At 41.2% G+C, this 25,925-nt stretch overlaps 1 protein-coding gene across 14 annotated transcripts in view; it reads right to left on the bottom strand.

Annotated features, from left to right (window-relative positions):
* CADPS (calcium dependent secretion activator) overlaps nucleotides 1-25,925 on the bottom strand; it is a 459,187-nt gene that overhangs the window by 241,734 nt on the left and 191,528 nt on the right. For all 14 annotated transcript variants that reach the window (XM_041764526.1, XM_041764525.1, XM_041764524.1 and 11 more), the window contains exon 4: nucleotides 13,821-13,901. In XM_041764526.1, coding sequence (XP_041620460.1) covers nucleotides 13,821-13,901 — 81 coding nt within the window. The remainder of the gene's footprint in view (nucleotides 1-13,820; nucleotides 13,902-25,925) is intronic.

Raw genomic sequence — 25,925 nt, forward strand, 5'->3', positions numbered from 1 at the left:
TTGAACACGGCCCTTATTGAGAGCAAAAGAAAGAGTGAGGGAAGTTAATTCATAGCTGAAGAGTGGTCCTCAAGGCCATGTTAGAAGATGCCGAGAAGCAAAGGTTACATATCAGCACCCTGAGGTCTGTTACACTGACCTCTTTCCGCCTCATGTTGGGGCTCTAGCCTCATAACTACATGGGATTCTTGGGAAACTGGATAAGTGATATCTCTCATTTTTTTACTGGCAGCTGCTGGCCTTGCAGTTGCCATGGAGATGGAGAGAAAAACCATCATGTCTGTGTAGTAGATTCTTTCCTGCTAATCAGCACTGAGAGACCTTACCATCAAGTGCAGTCCCTTTTATCACAATCACCTTTAGGACTCACTCAATGCCTCTTAACTCCATAGTCTTGAGGTTTTGCAAGAAGACCCAGTGGTTATAGACAATACCTCTTTAGCCTAGAGTTAGAGTCCAACAAACTTTATGCAGCAGAATATTGGAAAAATCCAAAGAATGATCACTTCTCCCAGAACTTAGACAGTTCCTAATGACATCATAAAAAGAGGCTCATAAAACTGAAGTCTGCAAGGGAAAACAAAGACATTTTTCTGCCCTAAGTACTAAAGCCTTGAGAAGAAATGCATTCTGTCAATCTAGGCTGAGGTTCTTGAGGGGAGTTTTCAGCAGCAGACCCATTACAAACACATTTCAAAGCTGAAGTTATGCCAAAATAAGGAAAATTTAGTCGTCCATCTTGAATGCTACTTTCCCAAGCATAAAAGCAAATTAGCCTTGACAAAAGCATTGTTTATTCATATTGCTTTATGAAAGACATAGCATATAGATGGACAAAGTCTTCCGAAGAAAATCTCTGCTGTCCATTTATTTTGTTTTGGACTGACAACATTCCTCAATGGGGATGGCCTCCCAAGGACAATTCCTAACACGGTTATTTATGCTCAGCCACACTGAGCGATTTTTTTGGAACATCTTGAAAAATAGCATTTGAAAGTGCTAACAGCTCTGTCAGCCATCTACTTTTCTGTCTTTGCATTTTTACCCATAGAGGATGAAGTGGGTACATGTAAAAGCTGACAAAGATACCCCCACTCAGAAAAAGGATCTTTAGACTCCAAAGGCTCAAATGACAAACTGATAGATGATCAGAAGGAAGATGGGGCAGACAGACACATTTTAGACACAGAGCTCATTAACAGTGTTGCACTTATTCAAAACAATCTCTCAAACAATTCCTGGGCTCCTATCATATGTCAGATGGTGTGGATGTTGCTGGGGATGAAAGAGTCAGCCAAGAGCCAACAGTATGGGGTGATGGGGAATGCCAGCAATGATAGACACCACGTGACACACGAAGTAACAGAGGCATGTGCAGAGTAGAAAAGGCACCAAGGATTCTTATCCAGTCCACATGAGTGAAATCAACTTGACGTTGAATCCTGAATCTACTTCCTACTTGTTGTGTGACTTTAGACAGGTTTATTCACCTATCTGAATTTTAGTTTCCATTTGAAGTGGGGATAATAAAACTTAGAGAGTTATTGTGAAGAAGAAAGATAATAACAAATATCAATACTTTTTGATAATATATAGAAATTAGCATATGTATACTACATATATGTATAAACACACATGTATATATACATATATACACACATACATACACACATATCCATATCCATGTATATCAGGCACCATGCTACAATAAAAATAGCTAGTAATAAAAAAAAAAAGCTAGTAATAAAAATAACAATAATAATGATAGTGACTATCATGAAGACCATGATGCTAGTTGACATTTACAATGGTTAATTGTGTTCTGGGCACTAGCTAAGCACTTTACATGCTTTCCCTCATTTAATTCTTCCAGCAACTGAGGCTAGTGCTGTTCCTTAATCCCATGTTTCAGAGGAAAATGATACATCGAAGTTAAATCAATACTTACTAGAACTGAGTTTGAAATCTAGGGCCCATTTTTAGCTACCATATAATAGGACAGAACTATGCAGCCCCAAATGGCAAAGAATCAAGGTAAACCCTCTAGGGCCCCTCAGCATGGCACACGCTCTGCCTCACTTCATCTCAGTGTTCGGTGGAGGACTGGGGAAAACCAAACTCTCCACAGCAATGAGTGTTCCACTGTCACCAGTCAACATGGCATTGTGTAATGGTGGGCATGAGGTCAGCTGCAGGGAGTGATGGGAGAAAGGTAATCATGTTCAGTGAGAGAAAGAAGGTCTTGGTAAATAATTTGTAAAAGTCAGTATCACAAATGTTAGAATGTATTTTGGGTACAGGTATGATAGCTTCCTATTGGCTTGTTTACTCAAACTCATCTTGGCTTGTTTACTCAAACTCATCCTTCAGTAGTTTGGTGTTACTTCCTTAGCTTTTATGAATTAAATGGACTTCCTTTCACTTAATGAAGCTGGTGGGGGGTAGTATCTTCCTCTGATTGGAGAAGATTCCATTTTTATCTGATTTTTGGCAATGCATGGAACAGAACTTTTCCATCAGGGAGATATTTGGACATTATTTCTTTCCTGGGGGCATCTCATCAATGCTTGCAACAGGATCATGAGATGATAATTTGTCTCTGCAGAGAATAGGAGTTTACATGGCAATTCCACATTTAACTGATAGTGTGCCAAACCAATGGCATTCCACTCCCAGACCTCTGCCATGAATCCTACAGAAGCTGTATTATTTGTCTTATATAATTAGCTCCTGAATTTTAGAATTCTACCTCAAAATGTGGCCAAAAGAATTGGCAAATATCACAGTCCCACTAATGCCACAATCTGTCTGTTTAAGCACCAATGTCAACTTCTGAGCACACAATTTAAATAACGTAGACTTAATTCCTAGGTGAAATTTGGGGACATTTTTTTTTTTTTAAATTTTTTTTTATTTATCTATGATAGTCACACACAGAGAGAGAGAGAGGCAGAGACACAGGCAGAGGGAGAAGCAGGCTCCATGCACCGGGAGCCCGACGTGGGATTCGATCCCGGGTCTCCAGGATCGCGCCCTGGGCCAAAGGCAGGCGCTAAACCGCTGCGCCACCCAGGGATCCCCTTGGGGACATTTTAATATCAATATGAGAGGATTTGGGAAAATGTTTGAACAAGGATTAAGAAGTCTTTTCTACCACATTAAAAAAAAAAGGCATTCAGATCTCTTCATGGAACTTTTTCTTTTAAAAAAAAAATTTAGGGGGCAAAGGGCAGAGGGAGAGAATCTTAAGCAGGTTCCACATCCAGTGTGGAGCCCAATGTGGGACTTGATCTCACAACTCTGAGATCATGACCTGAGCCAAAATCAAGAGTCAAATGCTTAACTGACTGAGCCCCCAGGTGCTCCTACTCATGGAACTTTTAAGGCAGTATGTTTGATGTTCACAGTGAAGACTCACATAGCCATCTCTGTCTGATGATTTGTGGGACATAGGTGTGACTGAATTGGCAGATTGCAGCACAGGGTTGCGATGGAGGAAAGCTGCCCTGCCTCCCTTCTCTCCTAGGAAAAGCGGATAAACATATGCCTTTTATAATCGTGTGATGATGACAATGCTGCCAGCAGAACAACTTCTTTTCCAGATCGCAAGGAAGTCAAAGCAGAAATGATGCAGAATTCCAGGAGCCACTTTTGCCTGATGCCATTGCTTTATTTGGCCTTCTGGATAAACTGAAGGAAATGTACAGTAACGTTTAGTGGAAGAGAGAAAGTAACTTTCTGGAGGGGCAACCATCAGTGAGAGAGGGCAGTCCTGTCCCTGTGTAATTTCCTGCCTGTTATCTGACTACTCAAAAAAAAAAAAAAAAAAAAAAGAGCATGACACTTGGAATCAAAGCACTCAGCTTTCTACTTACTGGCTAAGTGAACTTGGGTACAATCTCTTAAACTTTTTGATATGCCTAAACTGGGGAGAATTATTATAACTCCCTGGATTGTTTAACCCAGGTCCAAATGAGAGTTTACATGAAATTATACAGCCAGAATGCAAAATATTTGATAAAGGCCGGATGAACAGAGAGAGAAAGAGGCTAGGAAGGGGTAAGGTGCAGGCCCTGGTTGAAAGGCATCTTGGATCTTTGGATTGGGGTGATGGAAAAATGAGAACCTATATTTGTTAAGGCATTTTTTTAATTGAAGTATAGTTGACATACAATATTATATTAGTTTTGGGTATACAACATAGTGATTCAACATTTATTAACATAACAAAGTGATCACCATATAAATCTAGCTACCATCTATCACCGAAAAAGGTTATTACAATATTATAAAGTATATTCCTATGCTGTTCATGCACCCTTGTGTCTTATTTATTTTATGACTGGAAGTTTATGCCCTTAAATTCCCTTCCCTTATTTTGGCCAGACTTCCCCTTCCCCTCCCAACAGCCACAGGATTGTTCTTTGTATCCATGAGTCTGTTTCTATTTTGTTTTGCAGATTCCACCTATATGTGGTGTCATATGGTATTTGTCTTTCTCTGTCTGACATATTTCACTTAGTATAATACCCTCTAGGTCCATCCATATTGCCACAAATGGAAAGATCTCATTCCTTTTTTAGGGTTGAGTAATATTACATTGTATGTATACATCATATCTTCTTTATCCATTCATCTAATAATGGACACATGGGTTGCTTCCTTATTTTGGCAATGTAAATAATGCTTCAGTAAAGTTAGAGGTGCATATATTTTTTCAAATTAGTGTTTTTGTTTTCATCACGTAAATACCCAGAAGTGGAACTGCAGCATTGCATGATAGTTCTATATTTTTATTTTTTTGAGTAAACTCCATACTGTTTTCCATAGTGGCTGTACCATTTTGCACATCCACCTACAGGACAGAAGGGTACTCTTTTCCCTACATCCATACCAACACTGGTTATTTTTTGTCTTTTTGGAGATAGCCAATAGATGTGAGGTGATATCCCATTGTGATTTTGATTTGTATTTCCCTGATGCTTAGTGATTTTTCATGTATCTGTTGGCCATCTGTCTGTCTTCTTTGGAGAAGTAACTATTCAGGTCCTCTGTCCATATTTTTAGTTAGACTGTTTGTTTTATGATATCGAGCTGTGTGGGGTTTAAAAATATATCTTGGATATTGATCCCTTATCATTTATATCATTTACAAACATCTTCTCCCATTCAGTAGGTTGTCTTTTTGTTTATTGCTGGTTTCCTTCACTATGCAAAAGTTTTTTAGTTTGATATAGTCCATTTGTTAATTTTGCTTTTGTTGCCCTTGCTTGAAGAGACAGATCCAAAAAAATATTGCTTAGACTCATGTCCAAGACTTACATCCTTTCTTCTGGGAGTTTTATAGTTTCTGGTTTTACATTTTGAATTTATTGTTGTATATAGTGTAATAAAGTGGCCCAGTTTCATTCTTTCATATGTAACTGTTCAGTTTTCCCAAAATCTTTTATTGAAGAGACTACCTTTTCCCCATTGTATATTCTTGCCACTATTGTTGAGGATTAATTGATCATATAAATGTGGGGCTATTCCTGGACTCTTAATACTGCTCCATTGATTCATTGTGTGTGTTTTTGTGCCATAGTGTTTTGATTTCTATAGCTTTGTTGTACAGTTTGAAATCAGGGAGTGTGATACCTCCATCTATGCTCTTCTTTTTTAAGATTGCTTTAGCTATTTGAGGTCTTTGTGGTTCCATACAAATTTTAGGATTATTTGTTCTATTTTGTGAAAAATACTACTGGTATCTTGATAGGGATTGCATTCAATGTGAGGACTGCTTTGGCAGTATGGGAATCTTAAAATGAATTATTCCATTCCATGAGCAAAGTATGCCTTTCCATTTACTGTGTCTTTCAACAATTCCTCAGTTTTCAGAGCAACAGATTTTTTTCTACCTCTTTTGTTAAACTTATTCCTAAGTGTTTTATTCCTTTTGATGCAATTGTAAATGGGATTGTTTCCTTAATTTCTCTTTTGGATACTTTGTTATTTGTGTACATAAATGCCACAAGTTTATGTATATTATTTTTGTATCCTACAACTTTACTCAATTAATTGATTAATTCTAATAGTCTTTCGGTAGAATTTTAAGGGTTTCCTATACATACTATTATGTCATCTGTGAATAGTGACACTTTTACTTCTTTTCCAATCTGGATGTCTTTTATTTCTTTTTCTTGTCAAATTTCTGTGGCTAAGACTTCTAATACTATGTTGAATAAAAATAGTGAGAGTGGGTATCCTTGTATTATTCCTGATTTTAGAGGAAAAATTTTCAACTTTTCACCATTGAATATGATGTTAATTGTAGATTTGTTATAGATGGCCTTTATCATATTGAGGTACATTCCCTCTGTACCCACTTTTTTGAGAGTTTTAATCACAATTGGATGTTGAATTTCAGGGAATGCCTTTTCTGCATATATTGAAATGATTGTATAGTTTTCCCCTTCTTTTTGTTAATGTGATAGATCACATTGATTTGCAGATACTGAATCATCCTTGCATCCCTGGAATAAATCCCATTTGATCATGCTATATTATCCTTCTACTGTACTGTTAAATTCAGGGTTCTCATATTTTGTTGAGGATTTTTGTATCTATGTTTATCAGGGATATTGGCCTGTAATTTTGTTTTTGTGGTATGGTCTGGTTTTGATATCAGGGTAATGTTAATGTCTCACAGAATGAATTTGGAAGCATTCTCTCCTCTTTAGTTTTTAGAATAGTTTGAGGAGGATAGGTATTAACTCTTCTTTAAGTGTTTAATAGAATTCATCTGTGAAGCCATCTGTTCCTAGAGTTTTGTCTGTTGGAGTTATTTGATTACTGATTCAATTTCATAAATAACTATCAGTATAATCAAGTTTTCTATTTCTTCTTGATTCAGTCTTGGAAGATTGTTTGGTAGGAATTTATCCATTTCTTTTAGGTTGTCCCATTTGTTGGCATATAATTATTTGTAGTAGTTTCTTATTATCCTTAGTATTTCTGTGGTATCAGTTGGAGCTTCTCTCCCATTTCTGATTCTATTTATTTGAACTCTCTTTTCTTGATGAATCTGGCTAAAGGTTTATCAATTTTTCTTATCCCTTCAAAGAACTAGCTCTTAGTTTCACTGATCTTTTGTGTTGTTTTTAGTCTTTACTTCATGTATTTCTGATCTGATTTTTATTATTTCCTTTCTTCTATTAACTTTTTTAAAAAAATGTATGAGAGACACACAGAGAGAGGAAAAGATATAGGCAAAGGGAGAATCAGGCTCCCCACAGGGTGCCCGAGGTGGGACTCGATCTCTGGCCTGAGATCATGCCCTGAGCCAAAGGCAGATGCTCAACAGCTGAGCCATCCTGACTTTGGGTTTTGTTCTTTGTCTAGTTCCTTGAGGTGTAAGGTTGGATTGTTTATTTGAATTTTTTCTTTTTTCTTGAGATAGGTCTGTCTGCATCACTATAAACTCTCTTAGACCTGCTTTTGCTGTGTTCTTTTTTTTTTTTTTAATTTTTATTTATTTATGATAGTCACAGAGAGAGAGAGAGAGAGAGAGAGAGAGGCAGAGACATAGGCAGAGGGAGAAGCAGGCTCCATGCACCGGGAGCCTGATGTGGGATTCGATCCCGGGTCTCCAGGATCGCGCCCTGGGCCAAAGGCAAGCGCCAAACCACTGCGCCACCCAGGGATCCCTGCTGTGTTCTATAGATGTTGGACTGTTGTGTTTACATTTTTATTTGCTTCAAGGTATTTTTTTTTAAAGATTTTATTTATTTATTCAGAGAGACACACAGAGTAAAAGAGGCAGACACAGGCAGAGGGCGAAGCAGGCTCCATGCAGGGAGCCTGATGTGGGGCTTGATCCGGGTCTCCAGGATCACACCCTGGGCCAAAGGCAGGTGCTAAACTGCTGAGCCACCCAGGGATCCCCTGCTTCAAGGTATCTTTTTTTCAAATTTCCTCATTGACTGTCTTCTTCTCTTGTTCTCTTCACTTGTGATTTGTTGACTTTCCTTATTGTTATGCTTGCATTCTTTTCTCTTTATTTTTTGTGTGTCTATTTTAGGTATTTGGTTTGTGGTTACTATGAGGTTTATGTATAACATCCTATGTATATGGCACTCTATTTTAAGTTGATAGTTGCTTAAGATCAAGCATATTTTAAAAGTATAGCATCTCCCCCCTCCCCTGTTTTGTTTTTGACATCATATTTCACATCTTACTATTTCGTGTATTCTTTGATTAATTGTTGTAGATATGGATGATTTTTTTCCTTTAACTTTTAATCTTCATACTAGCTATATAGGTGGTTCATCTACTACCTTTACTATATGTTTACCTTTGCCAATGAGATTTTTTCTTTCATAATTTTCTTTTCTTTTTTTTTAAATTATTTTTTTTAATTTTTATTTATTTATGATAGTCACAGAGAGAGAGAGAGAGAGGCAGAGACACAGGCAGAGGGAGAAGCAGGCTCCATGCACCGGGAGCCCGACGTGGGATTCGACCCCGGGTCTCCAGGATCGCGCCCTGGGCCAAAGGCAGGCGCTAAACCGCTGCGCCACCCAGGGATCCCTCTTTCATAATTTTCTTAATTCTAGTTATGAACTTTCTTTTCCATTTAAAGAAATCTTTTTAACACTTGTTGTAAAGCTGATTTGGTATTGATGAACTCCTTCAGCTTTTGCGTGTCTGGGAAATTCCTTACCTCATCTTCAATTCTGAGTAATAGTCATACTAGGGAGAGTATTCTTGGTTATAATTTTCTTCCTTTTAGCACTTTAAATATATCATGCCATTTCCCTCTTAGTCTGTAAAGTTTCTGCTAAAAAATCAGATATAGTCTTATAGAGGTTCCCTTGTATGTAACTAGTTGTTTTTCTCTCGATGATTTTAAGATTCTTACTTTAACTGTTGACACTTTGACTATAATGTGTCTTGGTCTCTTTGGGTTCATCTTATTTGGGACTTTCTGTGATTTCTGGACCTGGATGCCTGTTTCATTTGTCAGGATAGGCAAGTTTTCAGGCATTGTTTCTTCACATAGGTTTCACGTCCCTTTCTTTCTCTCTTTTCCTTCTGAGGCTCCTCCATAATGTGAATGCTAGTGCACTTGATGTCATCTTGGAGGTCCCTGAAATTATCCTCATTTTTAAAGTTCTTTTTCCTTTTTGTTATTCTGTTTGGGTCATTTGCACTATCCTATCTTCCAGGTCATTGATCCATCCTTCTGCATCATCTAATCTGCTGTTGAGTCTCTTTGGTGTATTTCTCATTTCAGTTATTATGTTCTTCAGCTCTGATTGGTTCTTTTTTATATTTCTTATCTCTTTGTTGAAGTTCTCAATGTATTCATCCATTCTTCTCCTAAGTTCAGTGAGCATCTTTATGACCATTACTTTGAACTCCTTATCTGGTAGACTGCTTATCTCTATTTCATTTAGTTCTTTTTCTAAGGTTTTGTCCTGTTCTTTCACTTGGAACATGTTCCTCTGTCTCCTCATTATGCCCAATTTTCTGTTTATTTCTATCTATTAGATAGATCAGTCTTCCAGTCTTGAAAGAGTGACTTTACGCAGAATGTGTCATGTGGGGCCCAGTAATGCAAACTCCCCTAGTGATCTGAGCGAGGTGCCCTCGGGTGTCCCTGCTGTGGGCCATGTACACTCTCCTATTGTGGCTGGGTGACCACTCACAGTTGTGAAGGGCTGGCCTCATCCCATCTGGCTGTAAGGCCTGGCAGTGAGAACTACAGGTATGCTGGTGGGTGGTGTTATTGTCCTTTTGGCTGCAAGGGTCACATCTCCTGACATAGCAGTCTAAAGGGAGGATTCCACAATAGTGCCTACCAGCACCAAGAACAGCACAGCAGAATGAAATAGGAAAATTGGCTGTAGCCAGTGTCTCAGTCCTCAGGGAGAGGCTTGGCAGTCTCCTGCCTTACTGGTTGACATTCCAAGATTAGTAAGTGGATCTCCTTCACCTATAGTTTATGTTCTTTGCAATCCTGTGTTTTTATACCAGTTTTTGGGGTGAGTCTGTGCTTAAGCCTTATGATAGCAATTTTACTTTTTCTACAGTTCTATAGTTTTCCTGAGTGCATTCCCTGTTGGTTTTCAAAGCCTGGTGTTTTGGGAACTGATCTGTGTGGGATCTAAGGGTTGAAGTTTTTGATGTGGAGCTCAAATCTCTTGCTTCTCAGCAATAATTTCTATATTTCTGAGATCCTTCTGATTGGAATGGGATGCTGCATCTGGGTGTGGTTTCTTTCTTAGTGAGACCGTGTCTCTGCCACTTCTACCTGTGTCAGTGCTGTCCCCTGTTGTGGAGGCTCTGCTCACCCAGTTTCTAGGCCCCTTTCAGAGGGGACAGTTCCACATGCAGTTGTAGATTTGTTGTGTCTGTGGGAGGAGGTGAGCTTAGGATCTTCCTACGCCACCATCTTGCCTGTCTCCTATCCAGGAATTTCTGGTTATGATATTTACAGGAGCTGATGTTCAGCCATATGGGTTGAACTGCACACTCTCACTGAATTCACTGTGATACCATAAATAGAAAAATCAGGGTATTCTAAAAGAAGATAAGCAGAGGTGCTTTGTTTCAATATCCCTTCATGAACTAGCCAATATCTAAAATATTGGTATTTTGTTGAATTTTTAGCAGATATTTCTCAATTTTCCTCAGTATTCACCAGGCTGGTTTAGGCAAAGAGAATTTATTTTTCTCAGAATCCAACTAAACTGAGGGAAAAGCAGTTTACATAGCTAAGGCTCAAGAATAGGTACAACCAATACTGAGGGTCTCAGTATATTCCATGTCTATATATCTCTTTGTATGTTGACTTCATTCTTTTCTTTACCCTACATGGAAGAATTAAACACAACTGTAGACATCTTTCTAGTATGAGGAAACGCAGCCCTCTTGGCCTACAGGTCCCAGGGAAGTAATTCATTGGTTTAGTTGCATCAGGCATCCATTTCTGGACCAATCACTTGTGGTCAGGGCTGGCTGGGAATTATGATTGGTTCCATATGGTTAAAGAGCACTTCTAGGATTAACTAGCTGTGGCAAGGAAACCACTGGCATGAATAAACAATGAAGAGGAAGATAGTCCATTTCTATGAGAACAGAAGATAGTGGTGGGCAGACTCTCTCATAGAAATGCTCAATACTCAGGGATCCCTGCGTGGCTCAGCGGTTCAGCGTCTGCCTTCAGCCCAGGGCATGATCCTAGAGACCCGGGATCGAGTCCCACGTCGGGCTCCCTGCATGGAGCCTGCTTCTCCCTCTGCCTGTGTCTCTGCCTCTCTCTCTCTCTCCCTCTCTGTGTGTCTCTATGTCTATCATGAATAAATAAATAAAATCTTTAAAAAGAAAAAGAAATGCTCAATATTCTAAGTTTTTGGAGGATACTCCATATACTTTGAAGTGATTCTCCATTCTCCATAAAAAATGACCCCAATTCACTTTAATTGGCTATTTCATTGTCTCAGGAAGTTTAGTTCAAAGTTGTCAATAATATCCTACTTGGTATCAGAATATCTAGTGTATGGGCTGGAGAGAGTTCTTTGATCTACTGCTGTCCAGAGATGAGCAATTTGGCTCACTATGTAACAGTTGTTCATTCATGGTCTTTTAAAAATTGAAATTAGTCTATACTAGTTTCTTAAATGATGATGTGAAGCCTCAAAGTAAACAACTAAAATAAAGGTGCCATGAACTTGTTTTTGAAGTGTGTGTGGGGTGTGTGTGCATGTGTGTGTGATTTTCTTCAAATAGGATGAATACTTATTATTTGGGGATGTAATAGTTGCTTAAAGGTAGAGAATTGACCAAATGATCTCTGTTTTCTGGATTGTCTACTGAGGAGACACTGAGTTTACAGAAGTAAATTCTGAAGTCTTATTGATGTTTTCTCCCTCATCAAGCAGGATTTTCAAACCTAAGAGTCTTTTAGGCTACCATTCAGCAAATCCATAGCTGCATATAATTTTTAGCCAACAGACTGACTCTACTGTAAACTTTGAAGATGTCCAAAAACAAGATGCAAAATATTTCAACAAAGCTTCTTAAACACAAACAGATTTTCTAGCTTTTTGGTTTCTCTTCTAGTGGAAATGCTTCCTGTGTGTCCACATCCTAAGACACTTCTTTCCATGGAGAGAAAGGTGGCATGCCAAGCTCTGCTAATTGCCCATTCTCCCTACTATCTCCCATAGCCCCCTACCCTCACTGGCACATGTGTTCTGTGGCTACCACAGGAACTAATAAGACCTTTTTATTTAAAATGTTATTATTTTGTTCTTCATGGATTTTACATTAATTATTATTAAAAATATTTCATTAAAATGTTATTTATCTTGCTTACTGCATTTTTGGCCTCCTGCTATTAAATTTTGCACCTAAAGTGAATGCCTCACCCTTGTCTCAGCCCTCATATTTAGATATACTTAAGAGTCTAGTGTAGTACCTTAACTAGTACCTATCATGCTCAGTCTTGATTTCCCCACTTCTAAAACAAAAATGATAACTGAAATATTCTTATAGAGTTGTTTTAAGGATTAAATGAGATGGTACATGTAAAGCATTTAGTATGCATGAAATGAAATCAACACTCAATATGACTAGAATCACTACTGTCAATAATAACGTAAATGACAACAAAAGCATTAATAGTATGAACACTTAGGTTTAGCCCTCAATAGTAAGACGTAATCCCAACTCTAGAGAAATCCTTTCTACTGGAAGACTCAGACATGTAAAAATATAGTCACCATTCAATGAACTGTTACAATAAAGGTTTATATGTGGTATGAAGAAAGCGTAAGAGTTAGAAGAACTAGCTAAGCTCTTAGAGAAGGCGTTTTAAGTTGCATACCAAAGGCTGAGCAAGAGGGTTTGCTCAATGGAGAAGAAAAAAAAAGATCACTCCAGTGGGTACAATGTCACTGAGGCTGGAAAGGGCCTGTTGGACTATTCAGAGGGAGACATTCTCTGTAGCAGGAATGGGAAGTTCTAGTAGGAAAGTTATGGGAGGTGAGCCTAGTAAGAAAGGATCTAGTCTGTGGACTAGGAGCCTAGAATATCATTCTGAAGAGGTTAGATTTTGTTCAGGAGACAACAGAGGATTCTACTAACGCATTTTGAGGCTGTTTTTGAGATGTTCATGCATGAGTTTTAGGAAGGCAACTGTGTGAAGGATAGATAGTTGAGGGGCAGGTATGGAGACAAGAATATCTACTAGGAAGCTATTGTGAGATCAGGCGATGAGGATGAGGGACTGAATCAAAGCACCAGCAGTGGTGCTGGAAAGCAGTCAAGAGATCTGACCCACATTTCAGAGGCAGAATCAACGATCTGGGTGGCTGACTGAGCATGCAGTGTTGTGGGGAGGAAGGAGAAACTGAGAATGCCTAGGAGGTCCCATCCATAGAAAATGACAGAGAGCATGTAAAGAGGAACCAATATAGCCAGTTGTGTATGGTGGGAAGGAGAAGATAAGGAGCTAGATTCTGAACACATTTAACTTGAAATGCAGGGGAATATCCAAGAGGACATGCTCAATAGACAGAAATCCAAGGCAGGGATTTGGGAGAAAGGGGAGGCTGGACTTTTTTTTTTTGTTGATTGGAGTATGGGAAATGTATATGCTATCTCTGGGAGAGCCGCTATGAAAAGGAGAGTTGAAAACCCAATCATGTGATTGTCCTCATCTTTCTTCCGCTCTGCTTCCCTATTTTATCTTTCCATGGCCCTTAATAATCAGTGTGCTTCCTGTGTAGGATTTTGTCCTGGTCCCCCAGCAAATGTCCCCAAAGCTTCTTTACCCTGGCTATTTGGTCTGCCATTTGGAGACGTCCATCCAGCTCTCGTCTGATCTGGGCTGCTTGCTCATCTGGATTGTCCAGCTGCACAAAAACACAATACAGAGAATTTCAGTTTGGATCACAAAAACCAATGAACTCATGACTTTGCATTTTACATGCCCCATCCACTGCCCATTGACATATTTCACTAAAAGTTAAGAATCTTATTACAGACAAACCCAATTTGAAGGAAATGATAAGTTAAACCCTACCACGTGGTAGGCATTTGCTAGGAAAAACATTTGAATGAACTTGCACAAGAATCACTTTGGAACTACTAGGTAGCAGTACTTCTAATGAGGACCCAATGCAGTGCCTCTGTTTTGGTCCAATGAAGAAAGTGTTTACATGACAGAAATACAAGGAAGGAGACAGTAATATAACTATGAGAAATGTGTGGAGCAGACATAGTGCTTATCTATAGTGCCTGCATGGCATATATTCTATGGCTGTCCCACCTCTAGACCATGAGAAACAAATCAATCATTGCATTCCTTCTCACTGAACCCTAAGACTTTCTCAGCTAGTACTCCACATGGCCACTACCACTGACTTGGTGTTGGTATCTGATTGAAATCCAGCCTTGTCTTCTCTATAGTTAGAGCTATTAGGGTATAAGAATCAGCACACCTAAACATAAATAAACCTGGACAACTCCCTAACTTCTCTGATTTTCCCATATATAAAATGAAGGGGTTGGTTACATAATCTCTATCCTTATCATATCTTTAAAAGAGACTGGCGGGATCCCTGGGTGGCTCAGCGGTTTAGCATCTGCCTTCAGCCCAGGGCCTGATCCTGGAGACCCAGGATTGAGTCCCGCATCGGGCTCCCTGCATGGAGCCTGCTTCTCCCTCTGCCTGTGTCTCTGTCTCTGTCTCTGTGTCTCTCATGAATAAATAAATAAGATCTTTTAAAAAATAAAAATAAAAAAATAAAAGAGACTGGCAAACATTTCTGTAAAGGGCCATATCATTAATACTTTAGTCTTTGAGGGTTGTAAGGTCTCTGTTGCAGTGACCCAATTCTTCCAATAAAATGTGAAAACAGACATAGGCAATACATAAATGAATGAGCATTCCTGTGTTCTAATAAAACTTTATGTGCAACAACATGTAGCAGGCCATAGTTGCTGATTCCTGCTCTATTAATTAAGTTTTTTTTTTTATTTCCAAGCAAGCCTATGTTATACTTTAAACTGTAATTGAGTTTATTCTGTTCAGTAATTTATGATTAGTTTTATTCATGAAAAGCTTAATAAATAGGGAAAGTGGCATTCAAATAGAATGGGTGTATTCCTCTTTATAGTACATATTAACTTACAACAAAAAGTAGCTTAAGAGATATCTGAGTTTTCTAAGCCCTTTTCCTTTAAAAGCCATTTTTATTTACAAATTTGAAAATAAAAACCCATATCCAGTGGCACCTGGGGTCAGTCAGTTAAGCATCCAACTCTTGATTTTGGCTCAGGTCATGATTTCAGGGTTGTAGGATTGAGCCCTGTGACAGGCTGTGTGCTCAGCAGGGAGTCTGCTTAAGAGTCTCTCCCCCCTTCTGCTTCTCCCCTGTCCCTCAACCCTCTCTAAAATAAAAAAAAATAAAATAAAAAACAAAACAACCCCCTCCCCAGATCCATGCTTAAAAACCAAGAATCTCATCTGGTACAAAATGATATAGCAAATAAGTTATTTTTAATATGATGTAAATAAGAACACCAAAAAATTCATGGTCATACTTTTGAAGCATCAATAGTCTTTTTAAAAAGATGTATGTATGTGGGGATCCCTGGGTGGCGCAGCGGTTTAGCGCCTGTCTTTGGCCCAGGGCGCGATCCTGGAGGCCCAGGATCGAATCCCACGTCGGGCTCCTGGTGCATGGAGCCTGCTTCTCCCTCTGCCTATGTCTCTGCCTCTCTCTCTCTCTCTCTGTGTGACTATCATAAAAAAAAAGATGTATGTATGTATGTATGTATGTATGTATGAGAGAGAGACCAAAACATGAGCAGGGGCAGGTGGCAAAGCGATAGAGAGAGGGAGGGACTCTCAAGCAGACTCCTCCCCAAGCTCAGAGCCAGTTGCTGGGCCATCTCACGAGATGAGATCATGACCTGAACTGCAACCATGAGTCAGAGGCTTAACCAACTAAGTCACTCAGATGCCCCTTGGTTTGTTTTATAAAACACGTAAAAATCTGTCTAGCTTTGTGCCATGCATTTTTATCATCCTGTTCAATTCAGGAGTTGTCTTATCTTCTCCTTTCCATAGTTTTGAGGGGCAGGACTATGTTCTAGATCACAAAGACTAGATTGCAACTTTTGGCCATATATTCTAAGGTAGCACTTCCCAAAAATGTTCTGCTAAACAACAATTTTATTAAATACTCTAGTAGAAAGGGTTCCAGAAGCATGGTCAGTTGAGTTTTGGAAATGCTGTATCAAAATACACAGTCTCTGAGAAGTTCTGTGGTAAAGAAGTCTGCTAGACTTTGGTCAACTTATTCTGTAATTTAAATTTAAATTTTTATTTTTTGCACCATACAATACCCAGAGAACTAGTTAGAAATACTATTCTATATGCATATAAAGAGAACCAACTAAAAGCAGTTACGCTGCTGCCCAGGGGGTCATCCATCACAACTTCCCAACAGGCGCACATGGGAAACATGGTAGCCTCCGTGTTGTTTTTAAGTGCCAATGAGCTGTCTTCATTCAATTCCCTTGGAAGCCCAAGACTTCTTTAGCTCCAGGTGCCAACCCACTGGGAACACTCAGAAATGTGTTGTTGAAAATACATATGCAAATGAAATGTCTGACTTCTTCACTGAGAAGCAACAAAATGATTTGGCTAGGGGCTAAAGTTGGCAATTCTGTCAGAAGATATGGTCTTCAGAGAGGTTAAAAGTGAAACAAGGACTATCCTTGGGTGGCTCAGCGGTTTAACGCCTGCCTTTGGCCCAGGGCGCGATCCTGGGGTCCCAGGATCGAGTCCCACATCGGGCTCCCAGCATGGAGCCTGCTTCTCCCTCCTCCTGTGTCTTTGCCTCTCTCTCTCTATGCCTATCATAAATATGTAAATAAATAAAAAGTGAAACAAGAAAACACCGCCCAATAGAACCATCCCTGTTACTAAATTTTACATAGGCATCTGGCCTCATCAAATGGAAATAGAGACAGCAGACAATGCCAGCAATGAAGATGAGCAGGCTAGATCTACACTATCCTTCATTCATTAGTTCATGTGTTCTCTCATTTACTCATTCATTTATCAGACTTTCTGGAATGTCTTGATATGCCAAGATACTGGAATACAGAAAGAGTAAGATAGACTTAGTTGCTGCCTCCATGGAGCTTAGCAAGAACAGGTAAGATTATTTGAACATCTAGGGCACAAGAGACGAGACTAGCATTTATTGATGTGTATGTCAAGTCCAGGCATCCTATGCCCTATATTTCAGTCTTTTCTAAAAGGTTTTAAGAAATAGGTATTAATGTGCATTCTTATGAAAAGGACTCTGGGGTCAGGAAATGCTTCTCCCTCCTGAAAACTTACAATACATATGAGCATGATTAAGTTTCTGAGCAATTCTAGAATAAATAAGCCTATTGAACTGCATTTACTTTTGTCTTTCACACAATTATTTCACTGAAGAATATTCCACAGGGCAGGCTGGGAAGTTTCACATGTGAAATTACTTTATGCAGTAGGTACCATTATTACCCCCATTTTACAGGTGAGGAAACGGAGTCTCAGTAAGGTTCAGGAACTTGCTGCAGTTCACACAGCTGGGCAAGTGGTATGACCCATTGGAAATGGAGTCTGTCCTGCCTCAAACTGAAGCTCTTTTGCTCTGCTTTATGTTGGCTTCTTTCTTAAGTGCCTTGTTTGGTTTCCTAATCCAGTCCTGACAATGAACTAACTCAGGGCTCTTCACTCTGTTCCTTCTATACATGGGACAGTATAACACATAGAGCCACCACCAGGGGGCAGAAAAATAGCTACTCTTCCTCACCTGGCATGACTGGCTGATTGCTTCTGGAAAGCTATAGCAGTGTCAGAGCCCTTCCCAAGAAATGAGAGCAATTAGTCTGTCCTTATCTTGGCTCTGCCCCCAGTAGCTGTGTGACCGTAAGCAAGCTACCTAACCTCTCTGTGCTCCAGGTCTCTTCATCTGAATAATCAGTGTAATAAATCTACCAAAATACTGTATGTTGGCAACTTGAATTTAAATAAAATATTTAAAAAAAATTTTTAAAAATCTACATAAAGCTACCATGAGAATTCACTGAGACACCAGGAATAAAGTGCTCAGCCCAGTGCTGGGCATTCAGTTTCCTGAACAAGCCCTCAGGAAATGTTGTTATCAAACAAGCCCACGGTGGCTGTACTTCTGACATGGGCCACAGTGGGGTGTCAAAGATTCATAGGAGAATGTGCCAGTTGGGACCTTGTCCCTCTGTGGTGTGGCTGTGGGGGTCCTGTTCTATAGTCCGTGCCCTAGAAAGGAAGGGATCAGGGGCTCCCAACTTTGGAAAAATTTCCCTGCTTCCCAGTATGGTTAACATTCTACAGGGTCAAGTCCCTTTGCTCTGTTAGGCTTTAATTAGCAGGAGTGACCAGAAGGCAGACACTGCTGCCTGACAGCTAATGATCTGAAGGGAGGATGAAAAAGGAAATGCAACCAAAGCTCCCTCAAACAGCCTGGCATGATAGAGAAGGCCATCCTCGATTGAGGAGCTTGACAGCCCCACTGTATGAAATCCAAAAATATAAAGAGAAATCAAGTAATTACCTTTTCAAGTGCTGGAAAGAAAAAGCCAGAGAGTGAGCTTCCATGGAAACGAGGTTCTGTTTACTGCACTGGCCTTTTCCACCAAGGAAAGGAGAGATCAGCTGGCAAACCAGGCCAAGGGCAAACCTTTCCGTTGACAGCTCATTAGGGTTAAAATATGTACATGTGCATGAAGGCTCTTTACCTAATTAGACAAATAATCTTCCTACTAGCAGAGGTCAAGCAGAGGCAGCATGGCGGTTGTCATGATTTCCCTGCTAAGCAAAGGGACTATTTCCCCGCACTTTTCTTTTAAGGTGATGGGGAGCTGAGTGCAGCACTGCCTAAGTGCTGACAAGTATCACCTAAGTCATCAGTTCCAGGCTATCTAGAGGCTTGGGATTCTTTCCAGCTCATGGCTGTGCCCCTTTAGTCCATGCAGAGGCAAGGACGCAGACCAGCATTGCTGTTGGCCTGGTTTACACCTGTAGGAACACCACACAGCAGAAGACGCAGGCCTGAAAACAGGGTGGAGGGGAGTCTGGGCCCAGCTATCCTACTCCCTGGTTCCATGACCTTGTCAGGTTTCTCAACCTCAGAGCCTCAGGTTCCTCAGCTGCTATGTGGGGCTTCCTTTTCTCTTGCAAGGCTATTGAAAAGGCTAAAGGAGATAATGTGTGGCATTGTTTCAAGGGAAAGGAGGCCCACCTGGATCCAGATCCTGGCTTTGCAATTTCCTTCCTCAAAGGGATTGAACAAGGGACCTAAGCTTTGGTGTTCCGGGATAACAGAAGAGATCTGCCTCAGTGTGTTCTTGGGACTGGGTGAGATGATATGCATGCAAAGCACCTAGCATGGGGCTGGCACATAGTAGGTCCTATAGTTTAGAAAATAGTTTCTAGAATTATCCCGATTCTAGGGTGGGCATTCATTCATCAGATGTTAACTCCTCTCCCTGCCCTTCATGAGATTTATGACAGAAGCAAGACACAGGGCCGGGGAGCCCTGGTGCGGACAAGTGGAGTCCTGTTCTGGTCCTTAATTTGCCCGTAGCTGGGGAACCTGGGGCCAAAGTCATGACTTCTCTGTCTACAGTCCCTTCATCTGAGAAATGACAAACCTCACTATTACATCCCAGGAGTCCCTGCAAAGTCTAGACAAGCATTTCTCAAAGGTATATTCTGGGGACACCAGCCCTGCAGAGAAAGGGGTGTGTGTCCCCTTAGAGCTGGCTCCCTCTCTCCCCTTCCTGGAGGGTGACAGGACCCATCGGTGAGATGGTAACCTGGTGCAGCCCTACATTTCCCATACTTATCTGACCCTGTGTGTGATATGTTTGAATATCCAACAGCACACTGTGGGATGTGCTCACCTAGGCAATTCTCCTGTGTGCATCATTTTTCTCATGTCCATGGACACATCCAGTTTTTTTGGAAGGAGGAGACAGGGAGGAAGCAACCCCACTATGTAAATGGATCTCTATGTCTGTTTAAGAGGGAGCCAGGTGGGAACTCTCTGTCTGACTTCTAGGGTGATGAGAGAAATCATCACTGAGCCCGGGTTTGGAATCGCCTCATTAGCCCAAGAGGCCCTGGAGGATCAGCCTTGACAGGAGACATCCCTGAGCATCAACTTTCCCTATGGATGCCTGAATTCTTCGGGCTGGCACCTTACGATGATATGGGGGCAAGCCCCAACTCTGGACTCTTCCAAACTCATCATTATTATTGCCGCAAGGCAGTCTCTAGTCAAGCAAGAAGAAGACATGATTCAAACATGCAGAAAATTTAAAGAGAAACAGGCAGTTTACTTTATGCATTATTTGAATAATTGCTCTACTTTCTGGAAAAATCTGTGGTACTCAGGCTCAGAACGAATGGAGCAACTTCAGCCTGAGGACTACAATGAAAATGATCCAGAAGTATGGCTACGAGGAGCACTGGAGACGGTGTAGTAAGCTCGAGCCGGGTGTCGGCCCTGCGGAGGTCCGTGGCCTGTCGGACACCACATCCCCCCTCAGTAATGGCACTGGGCTCCTCGCTGAGGCCTTTGGAAGGGTTTGTTTTCTCTTGCTGCCAGGTATTGGCATATATGCTGTTTCCCACTCCCGGCACATTCTCCCTTTTCTCCTCCTTGACTCATAACCACTTCTTATTCTTCATCCTTCAGCTTGGCAGCAAACTCTTCTCTGACCCTCCAGACTTGGGGAGTTTCTCCTGTCAAGCTCTCCCAGCACCATGCGCCTCAACTTTTTTTTTAAAAGATTTTGTTTATTTATTCATGACACACACACACAGACACACACACACACACACACAGGCAGAGGGAGAAGCAGGCTCCATGCAGGGAGCCCAAACAGGACTCGATCCCGGGTCTCCAGGACCAGGCCCTGGGCCACAGGCAGGCGCTAAACCGCTGAGCCACCCGGGCTGCCCTGCACTTCAACTTCTATTGGCATTTTTCACAATTATAATTTTACAAGCACCCCTGTGATTGGTTGATGTTTACCTACTACATGGTAAGGTCCATGAGGGACAGGATGTGGGTGATTTTTTTGCTTCTCCCTGCGTTCCCAGCCCCTACCATGTTGCTGAACACGTCGTGGGCTCTGACAATTGCCGACTGAGTAAAGGACTGGGTGACCCAGTGAGGGAAAGTGACCTGCCCACAGTCGCACAATTATCAGTGAGAAGGCTGCGACCCCTTTCCCAACCTGCCAACTTCTAGCTTGCTGTGTTTTGCTGTTTAGTAACTATGTCCTGGGAAGTGCCATTCTCTGCAGAAATTGGGAAAGACTGACCTTTGCAGGCCTGACACCAGTTATATTCCTGATACACCTTCTTAATCCTGGGCTTTGGAGGCTTGAGGCAGGTGGGCCTGTCTGCAGCAGCGGTGCAAGACACCTGCTGACCTAGGTTCAGTGGATCTTTTCTTCCCTGTTTTTCTCCACTTCCTTGCCTGGCCCTTTGGTTCCCAGGGATTAGTGTCTGAGAGGGAGGCTTCCAAAAGCTACTGCAGAGGAGGGCAGAGGCACTTCCCTATAAAGCGCTCGGATCAGCTGGCACAGTCCTCCTTTTCTCCGCAGCCTTGTGTTTTTTTCTCCTCCTTCACAGACAAACTGCTCCAGCAAATGCTGCCCTCCTGGCACACTGCAGTCTGGAAAGTTACAGCCAGGACAGCGTCAGTTCCCCTCCAGGGGATGTGGGTGCCCAAGCTCCTGTCTCAAGAATGTACTGAGGTTTGGACCGTGGCTACTTCACTGCATTCAGCACCTGGCTGCCACCTCCAAACTCCTTTTCTGCTGACCTGTCTCCCCTCCGTCCACCTCTGATGACGCTGTAGAATGTGGTCTATAAGCACTCCCCCTCCACTATGCAGATTCAAATCCTTGCTTTTCTACGCAGAGGCCGAGCAGCACTGAGCAATTATGAGACCTCTCTGAGCCTGAACCTTTAATTTTTTTTCAACTCCCTTAACTCTAAGATGGCAAAAATAATGATAATATGTACCACATGGATTCATGCGAGGTTAAATGAGATGGTATGTGTATGACCCTTAGCAGGATGCCTAGCATGCCATCATTTTCAGAAAATCCCAGTGGCTATTAGTACTTGACATTCTGCAGCCTGCATAGCTCATCCTGATGCAAATTCGGATTCTAATAACACTTAAAGGTGGCAGACCAGGTTTCCCCTGCTTTGAGGAAAGAAACCAAGTTTCAAAAGATTAAGTAGTTTGCCAAGTAGTTTCCAAGATAATTGGCCCTTCGCAGAAGAGACAAGCCTTAGAAAGTAGAGCATGGATTTTAGAATCAGAAAACCTTAAGATCAAACGCAGCCTCTGTCACGTACTCAACTGTGTGACCAGGGCCAGGGCACTCAAACTCTCTGAGCGTCTGTACCTATAGTGTTAAAGTAATACCCTCAGAGGACTATTGTAATGATGATCATAATAGACATTTTCACACTGTAGGGGTTCAACACAGTGTAGGTTTATTATTCTATTTTTATTACTGGGGGTGGATCTCGTGCAGTCTGCAGGCTTGCCTGTGATCTGTCTTTGCTAGGGCTCTGTTCCAGGGTTATTTCTAGAGAAAACGTGGAATTTGGTGTTCCGTGCATATTCAATTATATTCTGTTTTTATAAAAATCACCCAAGGAGATAGTACCTCATCTGTTGAAGAGTTACAATAAGATCATTAGTGTCTTTCTTTGCCATGTCTTATTTCCTCTCTAAGAGAAGACCTTGAGTAGGTCAAAGTTCCCATCTAGGGAGGTACTTCTTCTTGATTACAAAATGCAGGGTTTAGTTCCCAGAGTTTGCCAGCCAATAAGAACATCCTCTGCATTTGAGTCACCAGTTTTATGTCTTTGTTGGCTTCTGGCAATGCAGTAAGTATAACACAAGGGCTCCAAATGCAGTGATTCTCTGAGCAAACAGCAAATAAATACATAAAAATACCCCAGACAGAAAACCAATCTATTCCTTTATGATCTTGCAGTACTCATTCAGTCTTTTCCCATTCTCACCCGGTCCTGGAATGACCTCCTCTCTCCTTCCCACTTCAAATGTGACATGTCGTTCAGGGTCTCGTTTTAGACCCTCTTTCTTCAGGGAAGCCCTCCTTGACTACCTGAGCCATGTATCAGTCTGGCTCTATAGGCACTGCCAGCCAGGCCAGAACCTAAACCTTCTATCATGTCACACATCTCAGATTTCCTTTCCCCACCAGAATATCTATAGGGGCACAGTGGTCAGACACCCAGGAACTGGAAACTGTCAGATCTGGGCTAAAATCTTTGCTCTGCCACTTACCAGCTCTGTGACACTGCATGATATGTGGAACTCTGTCTTTGCCTCTTCTCCAAAGTGGGAGTCCTAATAGTAACAATGCCAACAGCAGAGGCTTGTAATGAGAATGGAAAATGGTACTTGTAAAGCATTTAGCATGATACCCTGGAGAGGATGCAGGTCTACAAGTTCAAGGCTATAATTTAGTACTCCTGAGGCCAGAAACTGGTTTTTATCCACGATGAGGGACACAGCTGTGTGTTTTTTTAATGGATCATCTTAATAATCTTCACAGCTGGGGTTGGGAGATGGTCCAATTCACCTGCACTATCCCGAGGACACAGGGAAACTGAGCCATTCAAAGAAGAGTGGGCATTATCTTTCCGGGTGGGTGTGTGGCAGCTGAAGCTCAGGGGTATTTTCTGGAGCAGGTGGTTTTGTGAAGAGATGATGCTAGGAATTAGATTGACTTATCCCTTCATCATTGTGCAGTCACCTTCTAAATATCTCTGGAATCCACCTATTCTGTTTATCCACTTCCCCAGGCCAGGTTGCCATTGGCTCAGTTCTGGACCACTGACCTGTTCACCTGCAACCTCTCTGACATGACAATTCTCAATCCTGGCTGCACGTTGAGATCACCTGGGGAAGATGGAAGGAAATTTCAATATCCAGGCCACAACTGGACCAGCTAAATCAGACATTTGGGTTAGGCCTGGGCATCAGCATTTTTAAAAATCTCCATGTGGTTCCAATGTGTAGCAAAAATTGAGAACTTCTACCAAAAGCCAGGGGTTCTGAAACTATGGTGCACCTGAGAACCCACCACAGAACCTGTGAAAACACAGAGTCGTGGGGCTCATCCTCAGAAAATTTGGATTTAGTGGGTCTGGGGTAAGACCCAAAAAAGCGCCCTTCTAACAAGTTCCTGGGTGATGCTGAGGCTGCAAATCACACTTTGAGAACAAAGGACTGAATCCATGCTCAGCGTCTATATCCTGCTCCTGCTTGAGACCTGTCAGTAATGCTTCATTTTCCTTGCACTAGGAGTCCAAGGATCTTCTCAAAGCCTAGGGAGCTGTTACCATCTGGTTCCTGCACAGTATTCCAGCCTTATCTTATCCAGGCTCAAGTCATTCTGTGCTGCTGTTTCTAGATTCTCAAACATGACATATTCTTTCATGGCCCCAGGCTGGTGCACATGCTTTCCCTCCTCCACCATCTTCCTCTGGTGAACACTTTCTTGCTAACCCAGCTTTGAGCCTTCACATTGCTTCCTTAGGAGCCTTCTGGGCCCCAGGCAAAGTCATTTCCTCTAGGCTGCCACAGCATCCCGAACTTCTTCTTTTATTGCTTCGATCACATTTGCATTATTTGCTCCCTTATGTGTTCTCTGTAAGAGTATAAAGGCCTCCAGGGCAGGGACCTTGTCTGTCTTATTTGCTATAGGATCTGCAGTGACTGATGCATGGTAGGTGAGCAAGGAATGTTTGCAGAACTAAATTTGAGACAGAGCTAATATTATCTACTGGGTTTGTTTTTATGAGTTTATAAGTTTGTCCAGGCACTTAGTATGGTTTCTGATGCTTAATAGGTGCTCAAATCATGACCTAAAGAGAAATCTGAGTGCAAATGGTTTAGACTTATTAAACCCTTGTTCAATATATGACTAACATTGAGTATTTAAGTGCAGAAGTGGTAGAGAATGACTGACTAAAGTGCTGTGAATAACTGAGGCGTGAATCAATTAAAGTCTTGAAGCCTTAGTTTCCTCATCTTAAAACTGGGAATATTAATACTCATCAATATCATTTAAAGCATATTCATTAAACACTTGTTTTGAAACAGGCATTGTGGTTTGAGCTGTGAGAGTGGGACAGACACAGACCTGCCCTCTATGAGTTTGGGCCCACAGGAAAGCTAACATACATTGAATCACAAGTGCTTATGGTGGCCTGGCACGAAAGCAAGTGTCTCATTCATGTCCTGTGTAATCCTGAGATAAGTATTACTGTTCCAATCAATGCTGCTTTACAGATGAGGAAGCTGAGGCTCAGAGACATTACAGTAACATCTCAGAGAAAGCATAGAGCTGGGATGTAAATCCAGTTCTTTCTGAATCCAGAGTGTAAGGTTTTTAACAGTTCACTGCTGTAATGTTTGGTGGGGATAACTTTCAAAAAAGGCGGGTTATTTTCCAAAATTGTTGAAGTATTGCACAAATGTAAATTATTATTTTCATGGTCATTAGCCTTGAATTTAGTTTTTACTGATTTCTGAAATCCTATTGAGGCAGCCAATTTGATGGAAAATGGTCACTTTTTCAAAATGAGCCCCAGGAGATTTTGACATAAATATTATAGGAAATAAAATGCTTTTTTGTACTGTTAAATAATTTTTCTATCACACCACTGAGTCATGATGAAAAGCAATTTATAACAGGCAAAAATAATGTGCTCAACAAGAAATCCAGAAAACATCCAGTGATGTCTAAAATACCTCTAAACA

The sequence above is a fragment of the Vulpes lagopus genome, chromosome 7 (assembly GCF_018345385.1).
Source record: "Vulpes lagopus strain Blue_001 chromosome 7, ASM1834538v1, whole genome shotgun sequence".
Taxonomy (NCBI): Eukaryota; Metazoa; Chordata; class Mammalia; order Carnivora; family Canidae; genus Vulpes; species Vulpes lagopus.